This window comes from Polyodon spathula, chromosome 11, assembly GCF_017654505.1.
Source record: "Polyodon spathula isolate WHYD16114869_AA chromosome 11, ASM1765450v1, whole genome shotgun sequence".
Taxonomy (NCBI): Eukaryota; Metazoa; Chordata; class Actinopteri; order Acipenseriformes; family Polyodontidae; genus Polyodon; species Polyodon spathula.
This window is the reverse complement of record NC_054544.1, coordinates 17,517,314-17,544,351: the sequence shown is the minus strand read 5'-3', so window position 1 is coordinate 17,544,351 and position 27,038 is coordinate 17,517,314. Positions and strand designations below refer to the sequence as shown.

Sequence of the window (27,038 nt, the reverse complement as noted above, 5' to 3'; positions counted from 1 at the left end):
CTCCAACTGTTTTAAAAGCTGAAAACAATTAAAAAAAACTCTTAAGCTAATGAATAGTTCAGTTAAGGGTTCAATTAATTGAGAACTGAATTGGAATGAAAATCAGCAGACACAGGGTTCCCGAGGACCAGGATTGGGGAAACCCTGGGCTAATGTGCAAAACTCTCCCAAAATCAGCAAGAATAGGCTAGTTTAATGTCAGGGAAATGCTACAGTATCTTTATAATAGCTTTCTACTATATGCCATCAGTAATGGATTCTTTTAACAGGCTTAAATTTTCTGCTTTTTTGTTGTTGTTGTTAAAGCATTGAAACGTGTTGAGCTGAACTTTTGATGTTCTGCAGTAAACCTGATTCGTTTCTACTTTTGTCCAAATGCATTAAACTTCTCCCACTTTCAACTCTACTGTCATATTACAGGCAAAAATGTAAATGGGTCACAATTTTAATAAGTCTTAAACTACACATATAAAATACTTTGGATAAGAGTAACAATTAAAGAAGACAAGAAGTCAGTGTTAATTATAGGCTTGATGCAGCAAATCGGTGCAAGAGTGCTAGAGCAAATCAATTTAGTTTATATGCATTCTCATATTTTATCTTTAACGCATCAAAAAATAAAAAGAACAACAAACTGCCCCCGTACACTCATTTCGGTGAAAACATTTCTCGTATAGATGCGAGGACCTCTGTAATATCCTTGGTGGCATATCCCAAGGTTTAAATTCTGACTTTATTGTTGGTACAGAGTAAATATAATTGTGTATTCAATTTTCTTTTGATGCAAGAATTTCTGGTCAGGTGTCTGTCCCCCCACCATGACAAACAGTCAATGTAAAGAGTAATGTGGAGGACTGTGTCACTGGGGAAAGAAATCTCTCACATTGTTCTGCCTGACATGACTTATAACGGTATAAATGGAAAACTTTACAACATTTCTGTTCATTTTAAAGCAGCCTTCACTGTGCTCTGAATACAAGTGAAGAAAATGGAATAGTGTGAATAGGAGAAAGCTTTTCTTTCTAAAGGCCAGTAATGGTCAGAGCTAGTACTGTTCTGTCACGTCCCTATCCCAAACAGATGTTGTTCAATAACGTGGAACAGTGCAATAGAGATACTTTAGTACTGTAAGTTCCAGAGATGATGCGGTACTGTACAGCCTTGTTCTGGAGAACTGTCTGTGTAACTCTGTTATCTGATAAATAAGCCTATTTTGTCAGGATTAGCTACAGTGTACAGTATAATCTTACATAAAAGATTAGTTGTGGATATGCATCATATCAGTTGGTACCTTACAAATAGTAAACCTTCAAAAGAGTGACACTTCTGTACCATATTCTTGTTGTTACTGACCAAGTCACTGCCTAATCCTCAGTGTGTACACACCCCTCTGGGCCTTGGAAGTTCACCGTTTTAAGGTACTGCATCATTCAACAGAGGATTGTGCGCCCTTTACAGACGTGCTTCGTCACCTGGGCGTCAGTGGATCAGCAAAGACCACAATCCAAAATTTGATAAAATCTAAAGCCCCTCCAGTAGTTGGAAAAGAAGGAAACCACAATTGTAGAGATACATGTGATGATGCCACTGTAGGTAAAAACAGCTCAGCTGATCTGCTCTGTGACAAGAACAGGAATGTACAGTAAATCCAGTGTTTCTGAACAGTGGACAGAGTTAGTGAAGTTTGGCTGTGCAGTGGTGCAGGTCTTCACTGAGGATTCCACAGGAAACTCCACATTGGGGCGCTGGCGTTCCCATGGGTTCGAGAGGAAAAAGCGACGTGGACAGTTTCTCCCTTTTAACTGCGCTACAGCTTACTCTGCTGGCCAGACGCGAGGTGAGCTAAACGCTGACACTTGCAAGGCTGGCCTTTGTCCTCCAGAGGCCAGCCTCTTCTGTCCTTCACTCCCGAGCTCCTGGATGTGAGGCCATGATTCGTTCATGGAATTGGAGGATACTCCGTTGTGTGGAATTGCTCTGATGCTGTTGTGTAATATGTAGTGCTTGTCATGTCATGAAATGGTAATCAGTGGGTATGTTGCATAATATGGAAGAAGAGAAACAGTTAGGGGTGCTACTTGAAGCCAGATCTACGTGCCAAATTATGTGCAAATAATTGTCTGTCTAAATTCACTTTTTTTCCTCTACTGCTTGAAAGGCTGTAATCTAAAAATGTGTTTCTGTAGCACTTTAGAGAGCTTATCGACAAGCTATGCTTGCGAGATTTGAATATTCAGACAAACCTTGCTTGAAATGCCAGTACATCAAATGTAATTTATTAATTTATAAGAACTTGCCTTTTTTTATTTTTGTAGGCCTAATGATGTCTGAAATAAATGACATGCATTATTCTGAACTGTATGATGGAGTAAGTAATTAGGTGGGTTGCAATGTTTAATATGCCTCTTGAGATTTCACTACTTTTCTACTGCACTTTTTCCCCCCTCCAGCTAATAAGAAAGAATACCTGAATATTTAAACAAATGAATGTTTGTCCCAGACTCCCAGGACCACTAATACTGACTACTCAGTCAATTGCTGTATCTACAGTAATCTGTTCCACTTTGTCTCCTTTATATATAAAACAAACGCATCATTTTTATAACTAACATTTTCAGCAGTCTTTCTCAGTGCCTTCATTTGCCCTTCTGCATTAAGGAAATACACTTGCTACTTAGTGTACATTAAAACTCAATTACAGATGCAGTATGTGCCAGCCAGTACAAGTTAAACCATTGTATGCCGGGTCCATGCAAAAATGCATGTTTTGTATTACTGCTTTGAGTGCTGAAGAGCATGTCAGATATACAATCAAATATTTTATAACCTGCCATCTGCAAGGTTGAGATTACATTATTGAATCATAATTAACAATACAGATCGGCTATTAATGTGCGATGTAATTATTACAGGCCTTCTATGTTCCTTATATAGAGCCATGAAAGAAATGGTGAGCAGGTACAGTACTGTACATGGAAGGAATGTTGCATGCAGTAGACTGAATGTACACCCAGTACTGCAATCATTTACAGTATTCCATAGAGAACTCTCAAATAACGCTTTTATAGTAGAAAGGGCTTGCCGTAAACACTAAGGACCTTGTCTGTTGTTTCTTGGTATACTGTATGTGCAGGCAGGACTTTTCTTCTCTTGCTCTTAGGGCAAACTAATAGAATGCCATTTGGTTTGAGGTGCCTCTGTCAATATTGCTGGGAGATACACAAGGATAACAATCCATGTGTCGTGCTAAGCCTTCCAAATGCAGGCAATATACCATCAAATTGGATTCAGAAATTAGAATTTCAGCACTTCTTTCCTTGCTGCTTAGCCCCTGCTGGGCATGGAAGTTGCACGTCTGTATGTCACAGCTGCAGTATGCTGTACGGTTTTACATCTATCTAGAGAATTAGTTCTGATGAAACTTGCAGAGGACGTGCTTGACAGCAGCATAGTGTTCTTGACTATCAGAATCTGGGGGTATACAAAACTTCTGTACAGTGTCAAACTTAACATTTTTTCATATGGATGCAGTGGGTGTGAGTCATGGTTTTTACTTTTTTAATCATCTTGTGATGGGGGTGTAAGTTATTTGTCATTGACATCTTTTCTAAAAACTAGAAGCGCTAGTTTTCAGTTCTCGAGGCAATAAAGATGCACTCTCAGCTTCTAATCTTTCAGCAAGACAGGTTATTTTCAGTTTGATTGTTTTCTTTCTGATTTCAGTGTTTTATGAGTTTAGTTTTCTTTCTGAACTTCAAAAGCTCAGTTGGTGATAGGTATCCTTTTATCATGGAACAAGTGGAGGAGCTGCAGTTGGAACGGCACCGTGACGTGACCAGCTGGCTCCAGTCAGATCTTGTTTTAAAACGCAAATGATTGCAAGCTGAAGGCTTGGCCTGCAACACTATCAAGAAAAATAAACCGTATTTTATATTGGTTTTAAGTTTTTAATGGCTTTGTTTCAACTCCACACCATGCCTTGTACAGTACTGATGAGAGGAATTGTAGATGTCTGTGTACTTTACAGTACAAGACAAAGGCAAGGCATCAGCAGTGATGGCTTCCCTGCACTGCCCAGCTACAAGATGCCTTAGAGTAAGTAGCAGGGTTTAGAAAAATACAGCGTTCCCCATGTGTTGCTACAACTGCTTTAAATATTGTACCTGTAATTTTATTTTCATTGTTAACATCCTGACAGCTTTTTACACTTAAACGTTAAAGCTTTTTTCAAAATGTCCTCTCATTTTCTTTCTTCTATGAGTCACGTATGGAGGCAGTTTGCATCCATCTGCTGTCTTACAGAGCATTACAGTTATGCGCTGCTTCTCATTTCCAGTCTGTTTCTTTCTTTTTTTGTGAACTGTAGTATTGTTTGGCAAGTAAAAAAAAATTTGAGGGTATAATTAGAACTGAGCCCAAAAAACTAAACGCTGAAATTGTAAAAGGTTCTCTTCAAATTCCTCAAGAAGCTAATGCCGCTTTGACAGGGAGGACCGTGTCGCAGGTTCAGCTGCAGTGCTGCTGTGGTAAACAGGAAGGCTTGCCTGCTGAGCTGATCGGGAGGTCCTGATTGGCTGGGGTGTGTGCCTTGGGAGCCTACGCCTTTTAAGAACACAGCACCGCCAGTTCGAGGCTACTGCAAGGCCATAGCTGAGCAGGGGGGCGCTGAGCGCAAGCTTGTTTTGTTTACATCGAGCAGGAAGAGAGCGTCCGCTCCGCAGGATAACTACCATGGAATCCTTCAGCTGCCAGGCAGTCACGTCTTTTGTTGCCGTTTTTTAATAAATGCAGCAGTATACAGTACTCAAATTTAAGACGCAGGCCATATTTGAGAAGAGAAAATTGGTTTAAAAAGTGCATCTTAAATTCAGAGGAATACAAAGCGCTGTTTAAACTGCTCTAGGTATGTGAGCTAATGTACATTAAAACATTGCTAAATTATTCTAACAGCTTCTGCCTGAGAGCCACCAACAGGTTTAAATTTAAGCAGGATGACTGACATTTACCTGGATTGTCCCTTATGACACCCACTGAACTGTGCCTTGTGTTGTAGGGTTAGGGAAACAAAAGGCTTGATAATGGAGATGTCAGCTTAAACTGCATTGTTAAACTAGCTGCAGTAGACTTGGGTTTACCATACCTTCTGTAGTTTTGAATTTTGGGTTGTCAAATTAGATAATTACACTTTTCTTGTACTGTAGTGTTCAGCACATTAATAGTCACTGGAGAGCGGAGAGGCGTGTTGCCTGTTGAGTGCAGTAAACCACAAAGAGAACCAAAATTGCACATTGAAGCCGCGGTCAAAGTCTTCCTTGTAGTTAGTATACCAATTTACTGCCTCACATTTCCATTCCTTTGCAAATGTAACATTTTTACGTACACATTATAATCTCTAAATAGCCCTCTTGCATACTGCATGATTGCAGTATGGAGGCTGGATGAGTGGTTTTGTTCATTGTGGATTTTTTACTTTTTGTTTGTGTCTGTTGGCTTCTATTTAATTTTGAAACCTAAATTGGAGTGGAAACATCAAAATACAGTAAAGAGGCTTTTTGATATAAACCCCAGGAAGTTGAGTATTTACCTCATGATTCATAAATAACTTGCCTTTACATTTGGAGGGTCTTATTAACTACAGTACATTAGTTATTCTGTGAGTGTATTTTAAAGTAGAAGACTAATTAAATATTATATAAATAACACCACAAACTTCTGCTGTGGGCACAAGCGAACCTCCTCTCACTCCGGGAAGTTCACCTGGCAGGGGTGATCAACTGGGCTGCGGACCTCATCTCAAGGGCGACCCCCAGCGGCGCAGAATGGAGACTCCATACCGAGGTTGTGAGCCTCATTTGGGAGAGATTTGAGAGGGCAGGAGTAGATGTATTTGCCTCTCAGGAGTTGACACACTGCCCCCTGTGGTTCTCCATAAATTGAGAAGAGGGACCTGTGGGTATAGATGCACTGGCATACCTGTGGCCAGCACGTCTACTGTACATGTTTCCACCACTTGCGCTGCTCCGTTGTGACTGTAGAAGATCAGACAAGACTGGGCCAGGGTGCTCTTAATAGCCCCTGACTGGCCCAGGAGAGTCTGGTTCTCCTCCCTGAAGCAGCTGCTGAACGGCCAGTCGTGGGAACTGCCAATGCGACGCAAACTCCTCTGTCAGACGCAGGGCACTCTATGGCACTCCAGCCCATCGAGCCTGCAGCTCTGGGTTGGGCCCTGACTGCTACATTTGAGCCATCTGGGGCTGTCGAACAGGGTGATTGACACCCTGCAAAACGCCAGGGCAGCCTCCACCCATTCTTGATATGGGTACAAGTTGGGCATGTTCCAGGCGTGGTGCTTGTCTCATGGGAGTTATACTGCAGTTTTTACAAGACCTTTCTGATGAAGGGAAATGTCCTTCTACTTTTTAAAGGTCTATTTGGCAGCTATTTGGGTATGCCATGCAAAAATAGATTGTCTCCCCAGGAGCTCATTTCCTGGCAGGGCAATTTTTGAAAGGCACCCGGCGGATTAGGCCACTGGTGAAGGATTTAGTTCATCGGAGGTTAAATGTATTGAGTGCACTAACAAAACCTCCATTTGAGCCCATGCATTCAGCTGAGCTCAAATTCCTGTCTTTCAAGACAGCGTTCTTGCTTTCCATCACCTGCTAAGCGGGTGAGTGAAATGCAAGCATTTTCAACCTCAAAAGCTTGTCTAATTTTTTTCAAAGGCCATAACAAAGGTTGCCCTTCTTACTAACCCAGCTTGCCTGCCAAAGGCCATCTCTGTTTTCCACGTTAACCAGTGGAATTGGAGGCTTTTCATCCCCGTCCTTTCCAACCTGACAATGTGCGCCAGCTCCAAATGCTTCGCCCAGTGCGGGCGTTAGCATACTATGTGGAGAGGACTAAAATCTGGAGGCAGTCGGAGCAGCTGTTTGCTACGAGGCTATGTCCCAGGGACAAGCTCTGTCTAAGCAGTGTCTGTCCAAATGATTAACAGGCACAGTACAGACTGCATATGAACTGGCCAATCTGCCCCCACCCGAGAAGCTTACCAGGCATTCCACTAGAGGTCAGGCGACTTCAAGGGCATTGTTCCATGGTGCTCTATTCAGGGCATATGCAGTGCAGCGGTGTGGGCTTTCTCCCATATGTTTGCCAGGTTCTACTGGCTGAATGACGTGGACCCGCAGAATCCTGGTTTTTGGTGTAAGACTACTGAGGGCGGCTTCACAGTATTAGAGGTGAGTCCATCTTAATGTTATGTTGAATATTACTGTCACACAAGCGATTACTAGCTTGTAAATTGGGTTGTATGCCATGACCTTGCGACAGCTTTGGTGTACTCGCCCATTTTGTAATTGTTACTATGCCCTACTTGAAAGGGAAAATTAGGTTATTATCATTAACTTCGGGGTCGCGGTGTTCATGGTTGTAATCTTGAAGAAAATGGCGATGATTGTAGAGGTCTCTGCTGCTTTGTGGTTGCTGGGCGGAGCCTCAGCAGCGCCGCCCTGCTCTAGCGATAATCTTTGGTATAGCCTTTTCAGTTTTGGTGTCTTAAAGAGAACCACCACGTTTCGGAATTGTTAATATTCCTATTTCAGGGAACCAGGGTTATGATGATAACCGAATGTTGTGGTTGGTTTTGGAATCCTGGCTTCTAATGATATCTGGTAATGGCATAGGTAGATTTTTGACTGAAGTCTGGACTGCCAGAGCTGTTCAAATGCTGCAATCTGGGGATTCACAAAAATGTACTGTAGCTGGTTCCAGTTTGCTATTAATGTGCTGATTGTGGACAAATTGTCAAACCACAGGTTGGTACAATAAATGTTGTGGGAGGTCAACTTTTGATTTGTTATGCTACGCACATAGTACAATTAATCTTAATTTCAGTGTGTAAATACTCAAATTTGATTCTAGTCATTACTGTGTTCTGGAAACGGTTCAAGCTCCTTTTTAATTTGAGTAGTGGTCAGTGAAGTAAATTAAAAAAAAATGTTAAGTAGATTCAAGAAAATGCAGAGTCCTTTTCTTCAATCAGTTGTTAGGTTTATTGAAATATGCAGGGAGTCTGGTCCCAGGTACAGGACAAACAGAATACTCGTCCTTACAATGTTTGCATGACATTAAATACCCTTCTGTATAGGTGGTCCACCTCCTCTTTCTTTGACACTTAACCAATAGCAAAGGTACAACACATTATTCTGTTACCATATATTTAATTTATTGTGTGTGTGTGTGTGTGTGTGTGTGTGTGTGTGTGTGTGTCTGTGTGTGCAGTCTAGCGTGACGACCTCTGACGACCCATTCTTCAGATCCCTGGTGCCCGAAAGGTCCATACATCTGGTTTTTGTTAGCTTCTTGAGACCCTTTGATTCCAGTGGCATTATCTCTTTGGATCTCTCTGTGAACCTTTGGGTCCAACGCCAATTTCTGGGAGCCTTTTATCCCCTTTATGCTTTGTTTTTCAAAAGTCTTAGAGCCTGGCTTATAACAGCATTGTTATCTTGTTGGCTTGCAGTCAATGCTGGGCAAGAAGCTTGTAGACACAACGTCTCTATCAATTGTTAGCAGTACATGCAATTTGAACCAAACAGTCTGCTATCTGCAATATTAGTCTCTTTTCAGAAAAGAACACCAGTATAGCTCTGCCAGTCCACATGCGTAGCAAACTGCTAATTAATTCTCGATCCATGTTTTCCAACAGTCAGTATATATTTTGAATGTTGAATTTGGAACAAACATTTTGTTTGTTCCACACTGCGTTCACTTAGTTCCTTTATGAATCTGTTTCCACTCCACTGTTGAACATTGCAGCTTGATAGTAACCTAAATGGTACACACTTATGAAACAATGCTGAAAAAGGTTACTGTTCATGTTCAATGACTTTACAGCAGCCTCATCATTTCAGAAGTCAAGAAATGCTTCTGGCACTCTGCTTATATCTGTGCAAAGAAGAACATCGACTTTGAGATCAATGTGATTAGGTGCACCTGAGGTTAGTAGTGACCCGTTCTCCACATGGCTAGAGTCCAGTAGGATATAAAACCTTATGCAAGTCTACATTCCAGTGCCGATTTGTACAAAAAACACTTTGTTTTACCGGTGGAATCAGAAGCAAGTGGTCTTGGAGCTGGCACTTAAGGGAGGTCTGCAATATTGAAAGAAATTGACTGAGATCTTGGTCCTCATAGAATAGTCACATGAAAGAAGTTTACTGTAGTGTGTAATTGCAATTTAAGTAGACAAATAACCTTGAGCGAATCTACAAAACAAGAAAATCAGCATGAAGATAGATTGAAGAGCGCATGAAGCATTGCAGTTTTGTTTTTTCTGTTTGAGTCAAAAGACTGCTGCTCCTTGAATTAAACAAGTTCAACAAAAACATTTATTTACATATAATTATTCCATTATTCACTGTTGCTCTCCCTATTGTAAATGCAGAGTCCTGAGACCACTAAACAAGGAAACCTGTTTTTGTTCATAATGTTATAACCTGAACAGCATTCCAAGTTTTTCAAGAGAGTATCACTCATCGGCCTGCATTTTTTTTTTTTTTTTTTTTTTTTTTTTTTACAATTTGATTTTTATTCACACAGTACAGCAGCATTCCCTGGACCAACAGGTCTATGGAACCACATTCATCCAGAAGATCTCTTGCATCATTCTGCTGTACAAAATCAAATCATTATTTTTATAGCGATGTGAAATTAGTTACAATCCATTGGGTATAATGTTTATTTTGTTTATTTCATGAAAGGTGAAGGATCATATAGTCAGACACAGTTCAGACAGGAGCCCTGTGAGGTTCTCTTCCCAGCTATATAATAGCACCTGAGTCCTGAGCTGAACATCCTAATCTGTTCCATGCGGGACACGGCCTGAGACGGGAAGTGTATGCTGTGTTGTGGACTGTCGAGGGGCTACTGTAATTTGACTATGTGATAAACGAATGATTGGGGGAATGTTGTTACCATGATAATGGTGGACAGCAACGAATTAAAAACACGCCTGACACGATTCAAATCTATATAAACCAAGACGGAATGAATAACTGTGAAAGGTATAGGCCTAAATCATGTACAACACAAATTGCAGAAGACCCCTGAGAAGATCCCAACTTTGCCTTGGACTTTAGAGATGGTTAAACAAATGCCACTGCTGCTGAAGCTAACAGATCACTTCCCAAACTTTTAAACATTTTGGTGACTATAAATGAAAAATGAGACTGTTTAACTGCATTGGATAATTTGTTAAAAACTGTATACCATTGAGTGGTATTTCACTGGTCAGGATTTGCGGTAACATTTAGCTGTGGCTACAGATGGCAATTTGACATTCAACCGTAAAAAGTTAACTCCTAATGTACTGTAATTTCCCCTCAGATGCACCTTTCTCATCATCCCTCTCTTATTTCACACATACTCTGTGATGAGGATTATAATGTTTATAGCATTGCGATTACAGTAGAAGTAGTTACTTTCAAAGAAAGGTCACCAAGTCAACAAATAATAGTATTTTTTCATGATCAAGGTTAAAGCTTCAAAGGAATCCTCAAAGGTCATCATCATCAATCATCATCATCAAAGAATGACATGTGGCAGTGCAGGTCTCCTCAGATGCTATTTTTCAAAATGGACCACCATGGCCAGGTTTGTGATAAACAAATTCCGTAATGTGCTAGAGAGATAGATTAGGATACAGGTTCTCAGTGGGTAATGCAAAAATTATCAGTGAGAGGGGGACGTTCCTGAGTCGTCGTTGTCTTTACTCATGAATTGAATATTTGAGTTATTAGTTACCCACGGAGGACCATGAACACTGCATTTGCTGTGGGTAGCTCTGAATTCAAAGCTTGCAAAATCCATATAACTCCTATAAGCTGGGCATTGAAGTATGAAAAATGTATATGCTTTGGAACACCCACACGCAAAATTAGTGATGGTACGGGATTAAAATTTTCATTAAAATATGACAGTGTTTTACAAAGAATTGCAAATAAAATTGCATCTTGCACATTTCTGATGTGCCTTGCTATCCACACTGCAGGGAGCTGTGGGAAATAAAACACTTAACTAATTTAGCTGGTTTTCTGTTTAGAATTAAGTTACAGTAATTGATTATTTCTGTTTAAGTGCTGAAGAGTTAAAAACAATACTGGCATTCAGGTCGAGCCTTGGGTTAATCCAACAACACTGATTCGATTTGCTTATCCCAAAATGAATTTGGCTTTTATCATGTGTTGACAGAAGACTAAAACAGAAACTAAATATAATACAGAGCTCACATAGCTAGGTAAGCTAGATAATTTGATTTTAGGGATGGCTGTGCTTCGTCTTAAGCAGTTCCAGTGCAGCTCCACTATACTGCTCCAACCCCAGCTGCTTTTAGCACCTCTAATCAGTAATGTATGTTCTTGACTATCATAGTAACATCCTATTTACGTTTTTTTTTTTTATTTAATGTATTGTTCAAGCAGGTTAAGGTAAGGAAGGCTTTAAAAATAATTGATACATTTTTCCATATTCTCACTGTTCATTATTTAAAACGTCTAAAGTAAATTGCCAGCGATGAAAGGGTGGGTAATTTTATATGCATTCTGGGACCAAAAAAAGGTCAGAGGTCAAAATTCAGGGCAATACATTTTAACAAGACCAATACATATTAAAATATGGGGTGTTCAGAAGTATTTTTGGTCTGAAAAAAGACTACATTGAAATTTGTGAACTTTTGCACTTTTTTTTTTTTTTTTATAGCCTTGTATTCCGTACAGACAAAGTAATATTGGGACCTTTCAATTTTCTAGTTTTAAAACTATTCTTTGAAACAAACCAAACAGTACATCTATTCTTTGAAACAAACCAAAAAAAATAGCATGTTTTGTGAAAAAAATATTGATATAACGAGTTATATGCAGTAAAAAGCATGGATTAGTAAGGGTCAGTCAGCCCAATGATTTTTCCTACAAGAAATAGTTTTTTTAGTCCCTTGTAGTTACACTTGCATGCAGCACATTTTGTGTTGACAGCTTAGCAGGATTTCTGAGAACTGCCTGCTGTGGAGAGGTTTCTATTTTTGCATGTATATGATTGCTTGTTGTGATCATTTCATCTTCCTCCGCTGGCACATGTGTGATTTGAGAGTTTTTCTAAACTGAATGAGGGATGAGGGTAGTGTATGATTTGACATTTTTATTTGATTCCCATGTGTATAAATCGCACTGGTGTATGTGTTGCCCAACCCCACCGCCACCTTTTTTTGAGACAACAATTTCAGAAAAAAAGCCTATAGGTCACATCGGTGTATAAGTTCCCCCCCACCCCCCTTTTTAGGACCCCCTAAAAATGCCTTGAAAATAGTCTGTCACACAGGTAGACTAAGGCATATACAATGTGGGAAACCTTACTTTTGAAATTCCAGGTTAAGGTCATAGAATACCAAGCTGAGTCTCTCTTTGAGAGTAGAACTGATCTGATTTTTGGATTTTATTTTTTTTTAGAATAAAATTTTACATATATTGGACATTGTGTGAACACTATTTCTATTTGGTAGATGGGGGGTGGGGTTGGGGCGTGGTTATATGCAACTTTTATCAAAATATAATCACTTATCTTTTGCTTGCTGTCCTTTTTACTGTGTGATGCATGAGGATCCCTCTCTGTATGCCTGCACTGGTTTTCATAAAAGGTAATGTCTGCAGATACCGAAATACACGATTCTAGTTTATCATTTTGGACGGCCGCTTATATCAACCGAAATATTATTTACATTAAAGTACTTCTGAATTTACATTAGGTATTTTATGTACCTATTTATTTTATTCATTCAAGTGTTTAAACTGAATAATTTAGGAAGGATATTTAAAATGTGAAAGGCAGGAAATAGTGGAGCTGCACTGGAACCTCAGCTCTGGCCTCATGCTCCGGAGCGCCCCAGTGACCCGGCTCCGGAGGTCAGCTCAGAAAACTGGCACGCTCCCCCCAGTCTCCAGACCATGGAGCTGGCTCCAGGGCTCCTCCAGAGCCGAAGCATGGCCAACCCTAATTCGATTTGCCTTTTCTCCATCCGTCTCTCTCAAAATATATTGTATTAGTGAATCCACAATGGTGTTCCACATCTCATGCATATTGATAATGAGGACCATGCTTGGGCAGAAGCCAGGAGGTAAAACCACAAGTCACCCATTCAAAGAAGGAATTCAAGCCTTTATCCACTCTTGGTTCCCAAATTTCATCTCCCCACTATAGGCCCATGCTCTGTTTGTGGGCACTGGAATATAAATGTCACTCTTGACAGGACAATCTCCAGCCGTGCTAATTATTTATTGAACTTTAGGCCCTTGTGACAAACCTAGTGAGCCAGAAAGAGAGGTTTGTCCTTGAAGAGTGGAGGAGCTGAAATGGTTGCTGGAGGAGAAAGAGGGTGGCTGGTGCTAATGAATAACTCTGTGGGTCATGGCTGAGTGATCATGAGCAACTGGGCTTCATTTTAGCAGCATCATCAGTAGAGAACAAGCAGCCTTTTCTGTTAGAGATCGAAGCTGCATGTTTTCGGGTGCCTAACGCATGGTGTCCGTTCTTTAAGGAAGGTTAGTAAGAACCACACATTTTGTGTGTGGCTGGGTCTTGTCTTAGGGCAGATCGTAAGGGGTCATTTGTCTTCTGGAGAGTTGGAATAGTGTCCCTGAAGGATTTTTTAAAGCAGTAGAGCTGCAGACTAATGGATATTGCTGTGTGTACTGCGATTGCTGCCTGCTTCTGGGCTGCCAGTTTTTGAGCCAGTAAGAAACCCAACTGAAAACAGAGCAGACCCTCTCATTGCTCACTGGTTTAAGAAACCTTGTGAAAAATGTAGCGTGGAACTTTAAAGTACCTTTTGTGTGTGATACTGTGGTGTTTTCCAGCATGTGTGTATGCATATATGATGCTGTTGTATCAGAATTTAGTGAAGATTGATGAATAAAATAAAGAATCATACACAGGTTTCCAAATTAATGCGTTTTATTCACTTCTGAACCGCACTCCAATAATTGCAGAATGCGGTCTGGAAACTCTGTTATATTCTTAAACCTGTCTTCTTGTATTACCCTGGAGATCTGAAAGCACTTTGCTTTTGTGCAGTGCTGACATTTTAAAATGTACAATCTGCCACCTGAGAAAAATGTGACTAGCTTTCAGATGCATCCCTTTGACACGGAAATGGCTCTGAAAGTTGTACAGCATCTCCCTTGTGCTGGTAGCAGCTGTCCACAGACCCACAGTCTACCTGCTTCTATGTCATTGGGGTTATCTCCAGGTCTGGGATTCCTCCACATCAACCCCTCCTTTTTGTCGGTCTACAATGATTTAAATCTCATACATTTTGTTTTTGATCAAAGCTAAAATCCCTGCTAAGGAGATACTGATGGCACTAGAAATACAGTACAGGAGGATGACCTGCTAAACTGTACTGTTGTACATATTGCCTGTCCAGTGCAGGATTTGGAACACCTGCTTCTGTTGAATCCCCATTGAAATTAAAAGGTTGTTGAGCTACAATGAGGGCATCGTTTGACATAAATCTGCAAGGTGGTAGAATTCTTCTGGAGGAAAATGTGACTATTCCTCAGTCATTTCTGTCTCTGTTTCCTTAAGGGAAGTTGTGGATGGAAATCTGCAGCACAGTCATAACTCCAGAATTGCCCATGCCCCACAGTGTCATCACTTTTGATACTGTGCAACTGTACTGCTAAATACATGTCAGGAATGCTATTTGCATAAACAGTTAATCAATAAAAAGGGTGTTCTGCATGTTGCCGATGTGTTTCAAATTTGATATCCAACACCAGTTACAGAATCCACAATATAAAACCACTTCCAAGCAGGTTTGAGTTTGTTTTACAAGCGGAAGATAATTGTTTTTGGAAGAATTCCTCATTCCAGACATTTTAGGGTAAAATGTAGCCAGGAAATACATGTTACTTTAAGTAATCTACATGTGTGTGTATATGTGTGATTATATATATATATATATATATATATATATATATATATATATATATAATATATATATATATATATATATATATATATATATATATATATATATATATATAAACACACACACACACACACTCTAAGTGTACAAAACATTAGGAACACGTGCTCTTTCCATGAAATAGACTAACGAGGTGAATCCAGGTGAAAGCTATGATCCCTTAATGATATAACCAGTTGAATCTACTTCAATCAGTGTAGATGAAGGGGAGACGGGTTAAAAAATGATTTTTAAGCCTTGACACAATTGAGACATGGAGTGTGTATGTGTGCCATTCAGAGGGCAAGTGGGCAAGACAAAAGATTCAAGTTCCTTTGAATGGGGTATGGTAGTAGGTGCCAGGTGCGCTGGTTTGAGTGTGTCAAGAACTGCAATGCTGCTGGGTTTTTCACGATTAACAGTTTCCTTTGTGTATCGTGCCAGGTGCCAGTGGAGAGTCGGTGTGAAAGGAAAAATGTGGTAATCCAGGTCCACCACCAAAAGGACATCCAGCCAACAGCAGGCCAGTGGTTGAAAATGCTGTTTCACGCTGATGGGAGGACTAGGGAATGGAAAAAACCACATGAGTACATGCATCCATCATGCCGCGTGTCAAAACTGCAGGCTGGTGGTGGTGATGGTGTGGGGTATGTTTTCATGGCACACATTAGGGCCCTTGATAAAAGGGGAGCAATGTTTGAATGCCACAGGATATCTGAACATCATTGCCATTCAGGTGTATCCCTTCATGGTAGCAGTATATCCATCTGCTAATGCCCCATGCCTCAAGGCTAGGATTGTCCAGGAATGGTTCCACGAACATGACAGTGAATTCAGCCAGTGGCCTGCCCAACACCAGATTCAATCAACGAGTACGTCAAAACTGGGATTGTTCAATGCTTTTGTAAGCTGGGAGGATGAACTGGTGGTGAGTACATTCAGGTGTATGTTTGGAGTTCATGGTACCACTAATGTTCTGCTCCATCTGCTAACGTAGCACCCATGCCGGTCAAGGCTTAGGATGAATGTCTCGGGAATGAAGTTTCCGCAACCATACCTGCGTGTTGTGACATAGCATTGTACATTACGGTTTGTCCCATCAGTGGAGTCATATCTCATCTGTATCTGTACCAGGGTTTCTCCAGAAGGCTAGGATTGTCCAGGAATGGTTCCACGAACATGACTGCGAATTCAGCTTACTGCAGTGGCCTGCCCAGTCACCAGATCTCAATCCAGTGGAGCATCTGTGGGATGATATGGAACGAGCTATTTGGAGTAGAGATCCACTCCAACTGTGGGAAGCATTGGAGTCAACATGGGCCAACATCCCTGTGGAATGCTTTCGACACCATGTAGAGTCCATGCCCCGATGAATTGAGGCTGTTCTGAGGGTAAAAGGGGGTGCAACTCAGTATTAGGAAGGAAGGTGTTCCTAATGTTTTGTGTGTGTGAATGTATATGTATGTATATATGTGTGTGTGTGTGTGTGTGTGTGTGTGTGTGTGTGTGTGTGTGTATATATATATATATATATGTGTGTCACATACATACACACACACACACACACACAGTACCAGTCGAAAGTTTGAGTACACTTGCTGGAAACTAGGTTTTTTTCGTAATTGACAATGTTGTTTTACGTCGTATACGTTTCTGTAAATACTTGAAAATGAAAATACATGTTACAGTATACAAAACATGAGTATCAAAGCAATGTTCAAGAAAATTGAAAATTGTCTCAAACTTGGATTCCTCAAAATAGCAATACCCTTTGCCTTAATAACAGCCTCACAAACACGAGGCATTCGGTTAACAAGTTTTAGCAGGAAATCACCCGACATGTCTTCCCAGCTCTTCTGCAGCAATTCCCAGAAATGTAGGGCACTTATGGGTAGCTTTGCTTTATCTCTTCTGTCCAGTTTGTCCCATACAAGTTCAATGGGATTGAGGTCTGGAGACTGGGCAGGCCAGGTCATTAGATTGAGTTGTCCTTCAATTTTCTCCTTCGCCGGATAGTTCTTGCACAACTATGAGGTGTGTTTTGGGTCATTATCTTGCTGAAGAATGAAGGACTGCCCAACTAGCCATAATCCTGATGGAATGGCATGCCTCGGAAGCATGCTATGATTGCCATGCTGGTTGAGCTTGCCATGGACTTGGTAAAGATCACCAACTCTGTCACCAGCAAAGCAACCCCAGACCATGACACTGTCTCTTCCATGCTTGACAGTGGGAACCACACATGCAGAACTCATGCGCTCACCCTCTCTGCATCTTACAAATACTCGGCGGTTGGACCTAGATATTTTACATTTTGACTCATCGGTCCGTAAGACCAACTTCCGCTCCTCAAACGTCCAGTTTCTGTGTTTTTTGGCCCCGGCAAGTCTCTTCCTCTTATTCTGCACTCTTAACAATGGCTTCTTTGCAGTAATTCTTCCATTTAGACCAGCTTCACGCAATCTCCTCTGAACAGTTGATGTTGAAACATCTGTACTTCTAGTAGCATTTAGCTGAGCTTGTATTTCAGGGGCAGTTAATCGCCGGTTTCGCAAACTTGTGACTCGAATGAACTTGTTCTCTGATTCTGAGGTCACCCTTGGGCTGCTTGACCTTGTTCGGTCCTCATGAGTGCCAGTTTCTTCAAATCGTTTGATTGTCTTGACCACAGCAGTTACAGACACTTGCAAAGTTCTTGTGATTTGTCTTAAAGATTGACCTTCATTTCTTAAAGTAATTACAGACTGTCTTTTTTCTTTGCTTAACTGAGCGTATTTTGCCATCTTCTGCTCCCTTACATTCAGGAATGACAACCTTGTGCCTATGCTACCTATATTTATAGTAATCATGGACCCTCACCTGTTAACAGTAATTGGTGACAAAAGGTTAATTGGGTAACATGCTAGTTAACTCGGAGAACATCTAACAAAGACACTTTTATCCTTAGGCCAGTGTTCTAACACTGTGATATACACATTTCAGATGTTTAACTGATTTGGGCTTCAGACTGAAATCCCCTTGCTTTGGGTGACCATTTCTTTGAAATTGACAAGATTTACATTTGCATTTAAAAATGTAATTTTTGAATGCAATTCACTTATGATTATCAGCTTATATAAGTACATGTGTTATATAATGAAATATTAAGTTTTTATAATCAAGTTTATATAGTTAAAAGCATAGATAGTCATGAAAAACTTGGTTTCAAGCAGGTGTACTCAAACTTTTGACTGGTACTGTATATGCACACATTTACTGTAAATGGTAAAATATACAGCTATCTATTCAATTTTAGACGAGTTTGTGGTTGATGGTAAGTTTTTCAGATTGTATATTTTTGTAGCTTTTTTGTAGTAGTAGTTTTGGAGTGAGAAACCAAATCACTAGACAGCATTGCTGATAGCCTGGGCAAATCCCTGCCTGTTACTGGTGGACAAAGGCTGCTGTTTAAAACTGCAGTGCTCCGGGGTCATGTGGCTTCCTCACACTACAATGCAGCTTAAGAACAACTGCTGACTTGCTGAAATACCAGTTGGTGAAAATCTTTTCACACCCAAAGTAAGCGTGTCTCCTTTTGTTTCTAATTCAACTACAGTAGGCTTTCAAATTTGAGAAATGAGCGAGCTGTGGACAGGGAGCCACTGCCAAGGAGTGTGACCCCCGAGTGTGATTCTGTATCTTCTGTAATCTATCGCCCTGAAGTTTCCCCCCTATAGAACCCCCAATTCATTTTGAATAATTGCTTGCCCACAGTTTCAGTCTAGGTACTTGTACCTTGTGGGCATGTATTTTACTGTGATTTTTGGATGTAATGTAAAGATCTCCACCCCTGCTTCAGGGCTATTACCTGCTTCAAAGTCGAAAAAATACCTTCCGGCAGCAATGCCTTAATGGCTGTATGTTGTAGCATGTGAGTAATGCTACCTAATGTTGTTTTTATTGGGAACTCTTGTCAACTTTACCACTCTGAATGGTTGAACAGTGTTTCTAAAAATGAAATAATACATGAAAACATCAAATCCACTTTGTTGCACTCCTGTCCATTATAGTAGATTATTATTAACCTGATTGTACACTGGAGTTCAAGCTACAATGCCTGCATCCTGAAACAGATTTCATTTTCATCTTTTTAATATACTGGTGTTCTTCCAAATTCAGCTCCTTGAATTTCAGTGCTGTAATGTGTCATTCTGCATAGGGTTGTTATGTTAATGAAATAATTTGAGAACATAAATAACATTGTGGTACTGAGCGGTTTAAGGTTTTAAATAATTTGCAGTTATATTTGCCTGAGATTCACAAAGCAAGCACTCTTGGTTGGAATTACAGCAAGGTAGAACATAAAATTATTTAGGGTTTCATTGTACAATACTTTGCTTGGAATCTGTGAAGGAGACCATGTTTAATTGAAAATTTAAAAAAGCATTGTTCTAAATTTGGGGATAATGTTTTTTGTTCTGTTTGTGTGACAGGACTTGCTTTGACCAGCATGGTCAGATTTGCATTGTGAGAACTTGGACTCTGAAGTAAAATCTCTCAATTATTGTTTTGTAAATTCTGCTCTTAATGGCTTAGTATTTTATTGGTCATCAGTTCTAGCCTACAGTTGATACAGTGATTTGCAATTAAATTGCGCTTGTTCTTTGAAGTGGGGCTATTGAATCCCAATGGGATTTCTTTTGCTGGTCTGCCATGTGAGAAATGAATGTCACAAGCAGCAGAACTGGAGAAAGGAATTTGAATTGCCTATTGGTATGATTCATCAACATTCTTGTTTTTGTAGAGAACAGATGGCTTTTGCTTTCACAAGCTCTACATTTATAATAGCCTACATATTCACACTCTCCATTTGAGTAGACCATGTTTGGTAGCAGTCTGCCTCGAGATGCAACATTGGTTATTTTTTTTTGCCCAGAAACTTGAATTGGTGCTTCCTGTAGGAACTGGACTATTGCCTAACTGCACTTCAGGCTTTTTGTAAAATTATTATGAAATCATGCTTTTTTTTTTTTTTTTTTACAATGTTGCCTATCTGACTAGTTTTAAGGGTCATTTGATTACTATACGTTTAGCTATTCCTTACACTTTCAAGGTCTTGTCATTTACAGTACCATTGAACATGCACGTTCCAATTGTAATTGAGCCCAAGCAAACCTACAAAAATAAAAACTGAACCTGGCTTGAATTTTTCCTGTCGGTTTTGCCTAGATTTTTCTGGACCAATAAATATACAGATGTATATTAAATTAGCATGTTCATTTGATTTGTTTTGTTTTGTATTGGTGGAGCAAGGTTTTAGAAATACAGTTTTAATACACATTCTCAGATTTAATTGCACTTTCAATGTGTGAGTTGACCCCTAGATATTGTTATTTATAAAAATTGGTTCAATATGAACAAAACAGTTTACTAATTATAATAAAAATGGAAACCATACTATACATTTTAAGAGAGATCTCCGTTGCCTGATGTATGAAATAGATTTAGTTTGACAGTTCCCTGTTTCCTCTCTGTTTCCACAGTCTGTAGATAAACACAGAGCCCTAGAAGAAACCAAAAATTACACAACCCAGTCTTTGGCGAGTGTTGCCTACCTGATCAACACCTTAGCCAACAATGTCCTCCAGATGCTGGATATCCAGGCGTCCCAGCTGCGCCGCATGGAGTCCTCCATCAACCACATCTCTCAGGTAAGTGTCTGTATTATTATAGGGTTCCTCTGCAGGCTTCATCACCTGGTCTAGATATACTAAAATGGCCTTGGGCAATGTTTTACCACTTCTTTTGGGACCTAGAATTGTGATTTCATGCTATATTGTGTGGTGTCCAAACCAGCTGCATCAGTGCATCACCAGGATTGACAAAAGTACTATTTTGGCACTTCACTGCCCTGAGCAATCTCGAAATATAATTATCAAGCATTTGCTTGTGATGTATAAACTAATATTAGGTAAGCGATATTGGAACATTTCTGTAATATCCTTCTGAAATCTTAATATCATTGTAAACTCCCTTTTTAAAGCAATGCACATTTAATTTATTGCACAGAACTTATTGTGCTTGATATCCAAAGTATTAGCATAGCTCCTCCTAATATATCAAAATGACACCAACTCGCATGGTACTTTGAAGTTGTAAACCTATGTCATGGTAAATAAAAGGACAAATTGATCCCCCCCCACCCCCCCCACCCCCCCTACCCAGAATAATAACGCTTTTATGTGTGCCATTTTGGGGCCAGGAGGAGTATTGGAATTATGGAAGAATGTTCAGGGCAGTGTGACAAAGCCATGGATATTTCCTTGCATGCTAGAAGTGTATATCTAATGATCTTCTGACAACAGCGAGACAGCTGTCGGCACCAGTGACTTGTTTGAGAAATACAAACCTGATGGTAGATCTTTTATTCAGAGTAATAAGCTTGAGCCTTATGAATTAAAGCATGCATCTGTGTGCAGGACCTGTCACCCTGTTAGCTTGACTTGTGATAATGGATTGACCTCTGGGGCTTGGGTACAAATGAAACACAGAAGAGAGTGACTGAAATTGATTTTCCACATTCTTAAAGTGAACAGGAGTATACACACTACCGTACATGGTCCCATATTTCAAAGATTTAAGTACAGGGAAAAGTAATTTTTACTTGGAAATATACTGTTCAATTTTTATTAGGAATACGCTGAATACTTCAGAATTAGATATTTCACTCATGTAAACTTTACGGAACAAGGAATATAGAATACCACAGAATAAGCCAGTAAAAGCTACTGGGCTCTTGGAGTTTATGAAACGTAAATTACTACTTTAGCTGGCAGGTTAGAAGTTATCAGCGATATATATAATTGAGAAATATTGCATGCAGTAGCAGATAAATACAAATAAAAAGGTCAATAGCACAGTCTGGCCCTCTTAAATGTATATCTGCAGTGCTTTGCCCTAAGGACCTTTATTATTTAGTGTTTGGCTTATTAATGTATTTTCCCGTTAAAAATGTGTCAGGACATTGCAGCAATAGCTTATCAGACTGTCATTAAGGAAAATAGCAGGGGTGTTGATTCAAATGTAATATTTAGGAAATGGCACATCTGGTAATTTGTAGGTATCCAAGATTAACTTTTTGTTTATTATTTAAATAGGCTCACACAGCCAATACTTGGCCAAATGGCTGCTTGTTTGTAATAAAAATGTGTTATTTCTGTGCATTTAAATATCTATTTACTTTCAACAAATTGTTCTGTATATAAATGACGAATTACGACCTACAATATGAATACAATCTCCATGTGATTTTTGTGAGTGTTGTAAATCAGGCTTTGGAATTTCTGATAGGTAATCTCTAACAGACTACTGACTGCGAAGAAGCTTTAGCCCATCAGTATGACTATGGTACAAATGGCATGAAATCAGCTCGCATGTTCAAACGGCTGCTGATATTTGATGAAAACATCTTCCAATCGAGTTGAAAGCAATGCCTCTTCCTGTGGATAGCGAAAGAAATTGTGCAATTAATTTGTAGTCTCACCTACCGGAAGCCTTTTACAAACGAAGGCAGCAATGCAGTAGCTCATTCTCCATCGCGAAAGTTGGTACACCATTAATCCTCGCAAGAAATTGAAATCTACTGCGGACGGGTTCAGAATGAGAATTTGAGCTGGGGATTCCTGTCGCTGTCTGAATCCCTGTTCTGTGTCTAACACAATGCTGTTCCACTGTAGGAAATGAGAGATAATGTCTTATCTTGTTGAATGCAGTTTGGTGTGCTGTGCAATCCTTCCCCCACCCCTTCCTCTGCCTTCAGGTTCTTCAGTTTTAAATAGGGAACCTTCTGTGCAGTGGGAGTATCTGTCTTGCGTTAAATGTCAATTTTATTCATTTGATATTGCCATCTTCAGTGTGACTGGGTCTAAAATGACAATGCACACTTTAGATTTCTGTTCTGTTTGTTGAAATTCTGTACACTAGCAGTTTATTATGGCACAGTAGTGTGCCAATGTATGTAGCAATAAGGTTTGCTGTTTTCTGTCAGAATACACAACGTTCTTTCAGATGTTTTAATATGCAAGCTATGGCAGGCGACACAATGTATACTAATACACTTGTAAAAGGTGTTTCAGTAATAATCATTGCAGTGCCTTAGTATGATACAGTATTTCTCTCATTGCAGATGCATTATCATAGATGGAGTGTGTTTGATATAAGCTAGCATTTATGTACTGACACATTAGGCACAAACTCATCTGCATCTCAGTGCTTGGATACAAGGGGTGATTGGAAGAGAAACCTACACTATTGTAGGTGTGAGATGAGATGTAGGTGTTTTTTTTTTTTTTTTTAATCAAATTATTAGTAAACTAGCATTGATTGAAGCTGAAATGAGTGGGAGAAGTAAATTGTGCTGTTAGCTAGCAGATCATTTTCAATCATTGTTTTTCACCAAATGCATCATAGACACCTGCAAAAATAATGAACCGTTATTTTAGTAACCATTTAAAATCAAGTTTGAATTCAAAATAATGGAATACAGAGTCAGCTTCAGCTGCTTCTTTTTGGATGAGTAAATGTTAATTGACAGTGTCCGTTAATACAGTTAGCATGACCAGGTGCGTTGAGGAGGTCTGAGTCCAGCATCACAGTGTGCTGTTGGTTCGTACCTGGCATCATTGCAGGTATGTTGCCGTGTCCATGGGAGACGACCTGCCTGCCTTCTGTTGTGTGCTGTGAAGGACTCTTCGCAACATTGTGCTTTTGGTGCTCACTTCAAAATAAATAAATACATTTCAGGCTACACCGATTTAACATTATGGACAGGACTGTCTGGCTGACTTCTGTTTAAAATTGTTTGCTAAAAGATGTTTTGAATAGAGATAATTTTATGTAAAGAAATGTGGAGACTATAGGGATGACCTGACCATCTGCTTTGCCTTTTAGACGGTAGACATCCACAAAGAGAAAGTGGCCAGGAGGGAGATTGGCATCCTGACGACCAACAAGAACACCTCGAGAACTCACAAAATCATTGCACCCGCCAACCCGGAGAGACCTGTGCGCTACATCCGGAAGCCCATCGATTACACAATGCTTGATGATATTGGCCATGGAGTGAAGGTAGGGATCGACTCACTAGGGAGCCAGGGTGGGGGTAGCTGTATCCTTGCCATGATTGTGATATACAGTATCAGTGTAACATAGCTAGCCTTGTTAGTCCTTTCTACATTTAACCATTTCCCTTTGTCACTATTGACATTTAACGTCAGCAGGTAGCACATCAAACTGTTGACTCTACAGTACCTGGTTTAAGATCCATTTGACAACGATACACAATTGTACTGCAGTGACGTCTGATGGATCGGCCACAGCATTGTTGGCTTTATTTATTTATTTATTGGAATTGCCCTTTTTTTTTTTTTTTATCCCATTTTCTCCCCAATTTTAAATTCCCGGTTTTAAGTCTGGCTCACCCCCCCACGCTGACTCGGGAGAGACGAAGACGAGCACACTCATCCTCCGAAACGTGTGTCGTCAGCCATCTGCTTCTTTTCACTCTGCAGGCCCGCCATGCAGCTGCCTCAGAGCTACGGCGTCGGAGGACCACGCAGCTCTGGCCCGCTTGCAGGCAAGACACCCTGGCTGACCTAAGCCCTCCCCACCTCGGGCAGTGCTCGGCCAATTGTGTGCCATCCCCTGGGAACTCCCATCCATGGCCAGCAGTGGAATAGCTTGGACCCCAATCGGTGACCTCCACGCTATAGGGCGCACCCTGCACTCTACGCAGAGTGCCATTGTTGGCTATTTTTTGTAGCTTATGGAAATTCCTTAAATCCTGCTGAAGTTTACATTTGACTGCTTTCAGTGAATGCACTTCAATGCTTTTTTCATAGAAATAAATTGAACGGATGGAATGAATTCTTTATAACAGGCTGTAACCTCCATTGATGATTATTTTTAAAAACAGATTGCTGGTTTACCCAGTAATAGGGTTGTGTGATTTTTTTTGTTTTTATTTACATACACTGTACTTCACTAGTATTTTTACAGCATAAGATTTTAGTACAGTCTTTTTGCAGCATCCGCTATATATACAGGTACACATGTAAAGTGAAGATGTGACATCCTCAGAGGCTGAATTCCTGTCTGATGAATCATGTTCAGGACAAAGGTGTGCAGGTTTTTGCTTACATTGCTTTGAATTAATGTTAAAACATGAGTCGTGAATGGAATCTTGAAATTGAACTGCATATTGATTAGACGTAGTGGTGGCCCTTTCTCGTAAATGCAGAACATTTAAAAATATATATTTTATATAATATAAGAAATAAACAAGTAGATGCCAGTGCCATGTTGTCCTGTTCTGTGGTCATCCTGCTGTGTGAAGCTTTATAGAATATTATTATTATTATTATTATTATTATCTTTTTTTTTTTTTTTTTAAAGGTGCTGCATTTCTTTTCTGATTTTATATTGACCATTAGCTGTTGAGCTATACACCTCAAGGCGCTGTACAAAACAATAAATTATTAATTTAAAGAAATTCTATAAATGGATAAATATAAAAATAAAATCAATCATATGACTAATTTAAGACCAGTTGCTTTCCTTCAACAGCAGTCAGAGAGGCAGAAATTCAGTCTCAATTCTTTTGATTAAGAAGTGGCTCAACAGGGGATTGTCGCTTTTGGGCCTTCTGGTATAATGTCTAGTAGCAGATGAAATCTGTGCCAATACCAATTTCATCTTGCTTTTATGTTCAGATAGAAATAAACTTTATGAAGTATAAACTTTTGCACTGAGTTAGATCTTTCCATATCATCTGACTATTGATCCACATGTCATATGACATCATACAAGGGAAACTGCATTTTGTTTGTGAATAAACTCTGATGCTGTTTTTTTTTTTTAATTGACTTCATCCTAAAATGTCTTTCTGATCATAATGCATTCTGCTTTTCCCACTTCTCTCTCTCTCTCTCTCTGGTATCAGACTGAAAACATTGTTTGTTGAATGCTGGATGCTTTCAACTTTTAATTTTTTCTCTTCATATCTTTATAAATTTCCAACTAACCTACCAATGCTGTTTTTTTCTTTACCTCTTTCATTTGCTTCATTTATGCATTAAGTGGTTGCTTAGATTTAAGGTAAGAGATTCCAGGGCTCATCATTCTGATAATAACTGAGAATATCACACGAGGGGAGGGAAACAACAATGATATCTCAAAAGCTTTTACACTTTTTTTTTTTTTTTTATAAACATGTCCAATACACTGCAGTTCACATTTATATCAGAAATAAATACACCCACCCCTCGTTATATGGCCTCTTGCTATACTGCTGATTCAGATATATCGCAGTCCTGGAGTTGGCTCCCCATTTGTACAGTCTAACTGAGCACGCCTTAGCTGCAATATACATAGGCAATTTCACTAAGAATTACTGTTTGTTTTTTATTTTGTACTGCACACTACAAACAAAAATATACAAAACAATTAAAAACAAAGCATCAATATCATACTGTTATCATTGCACACGCATTGCGTGATAACACAAAGCAAATTAAATGTCTACTTGCTGAAGTGGGTTTTGTTTTGGCCAATGAGGTGTTCACTTAAGGCCACAGCAGTGCACCAGCAAAAGTCACAGGGCAGTGACATCAGCTCCCTAGCAACAAGCCTTCTATGTTGGGAATGGGGATTCTTTCAATGCAGTGGGTTTGTTCATTTGAGAAAGGAGAGGAATTGGATTGGAGACTTTAAGTTGATGAGAAGCAGTTACCATCTACAGTATGAATTAAAATGCTGTGCAGGATTTATATTGGACCCTGACGCACCTGATAAAACGAGGAAGTGGTTGAAGAGTATTTGTTAACCTATTTGTTTTTCTAGGGGTGTCTCGCTATATCGTGGCCCTCGATATGTAGTGGATTTATATTGGACCCTGACACCCACGATATATCGAGTGGGTGGTCTGTAACTCTTGCCTGGGAATTTTAATCATTTACTTTGTGGTCTTCTGGCTTCTACAGCA

At 39.8% G+C, this 27,038-nt stretch overlaps 1 protein-coding gene across 1 annotated transcript in view; it reads left to right on the top strand.

The window, feature by feature from the left end:
* The window catches only part of LOC121323196 (abl interactor 2-like), a 58,134-nt gene that overhangs the window by 12,194 nt on the left and 18,902 nt on the right, over positions 1 to 27,038 (top strand). The window contains 3 exon segments of the mRNA XM_041264092.1: positions 20,542 to 20,709; positions 23,948 to 24,124; positions 26,135 to 26,152. Coding sequence (XP_041120026.1) covers positions 20,542 to 20,709; positions 23,948 to 24,124; positions 26,135 to 26,152 — 363 coding nt within the window.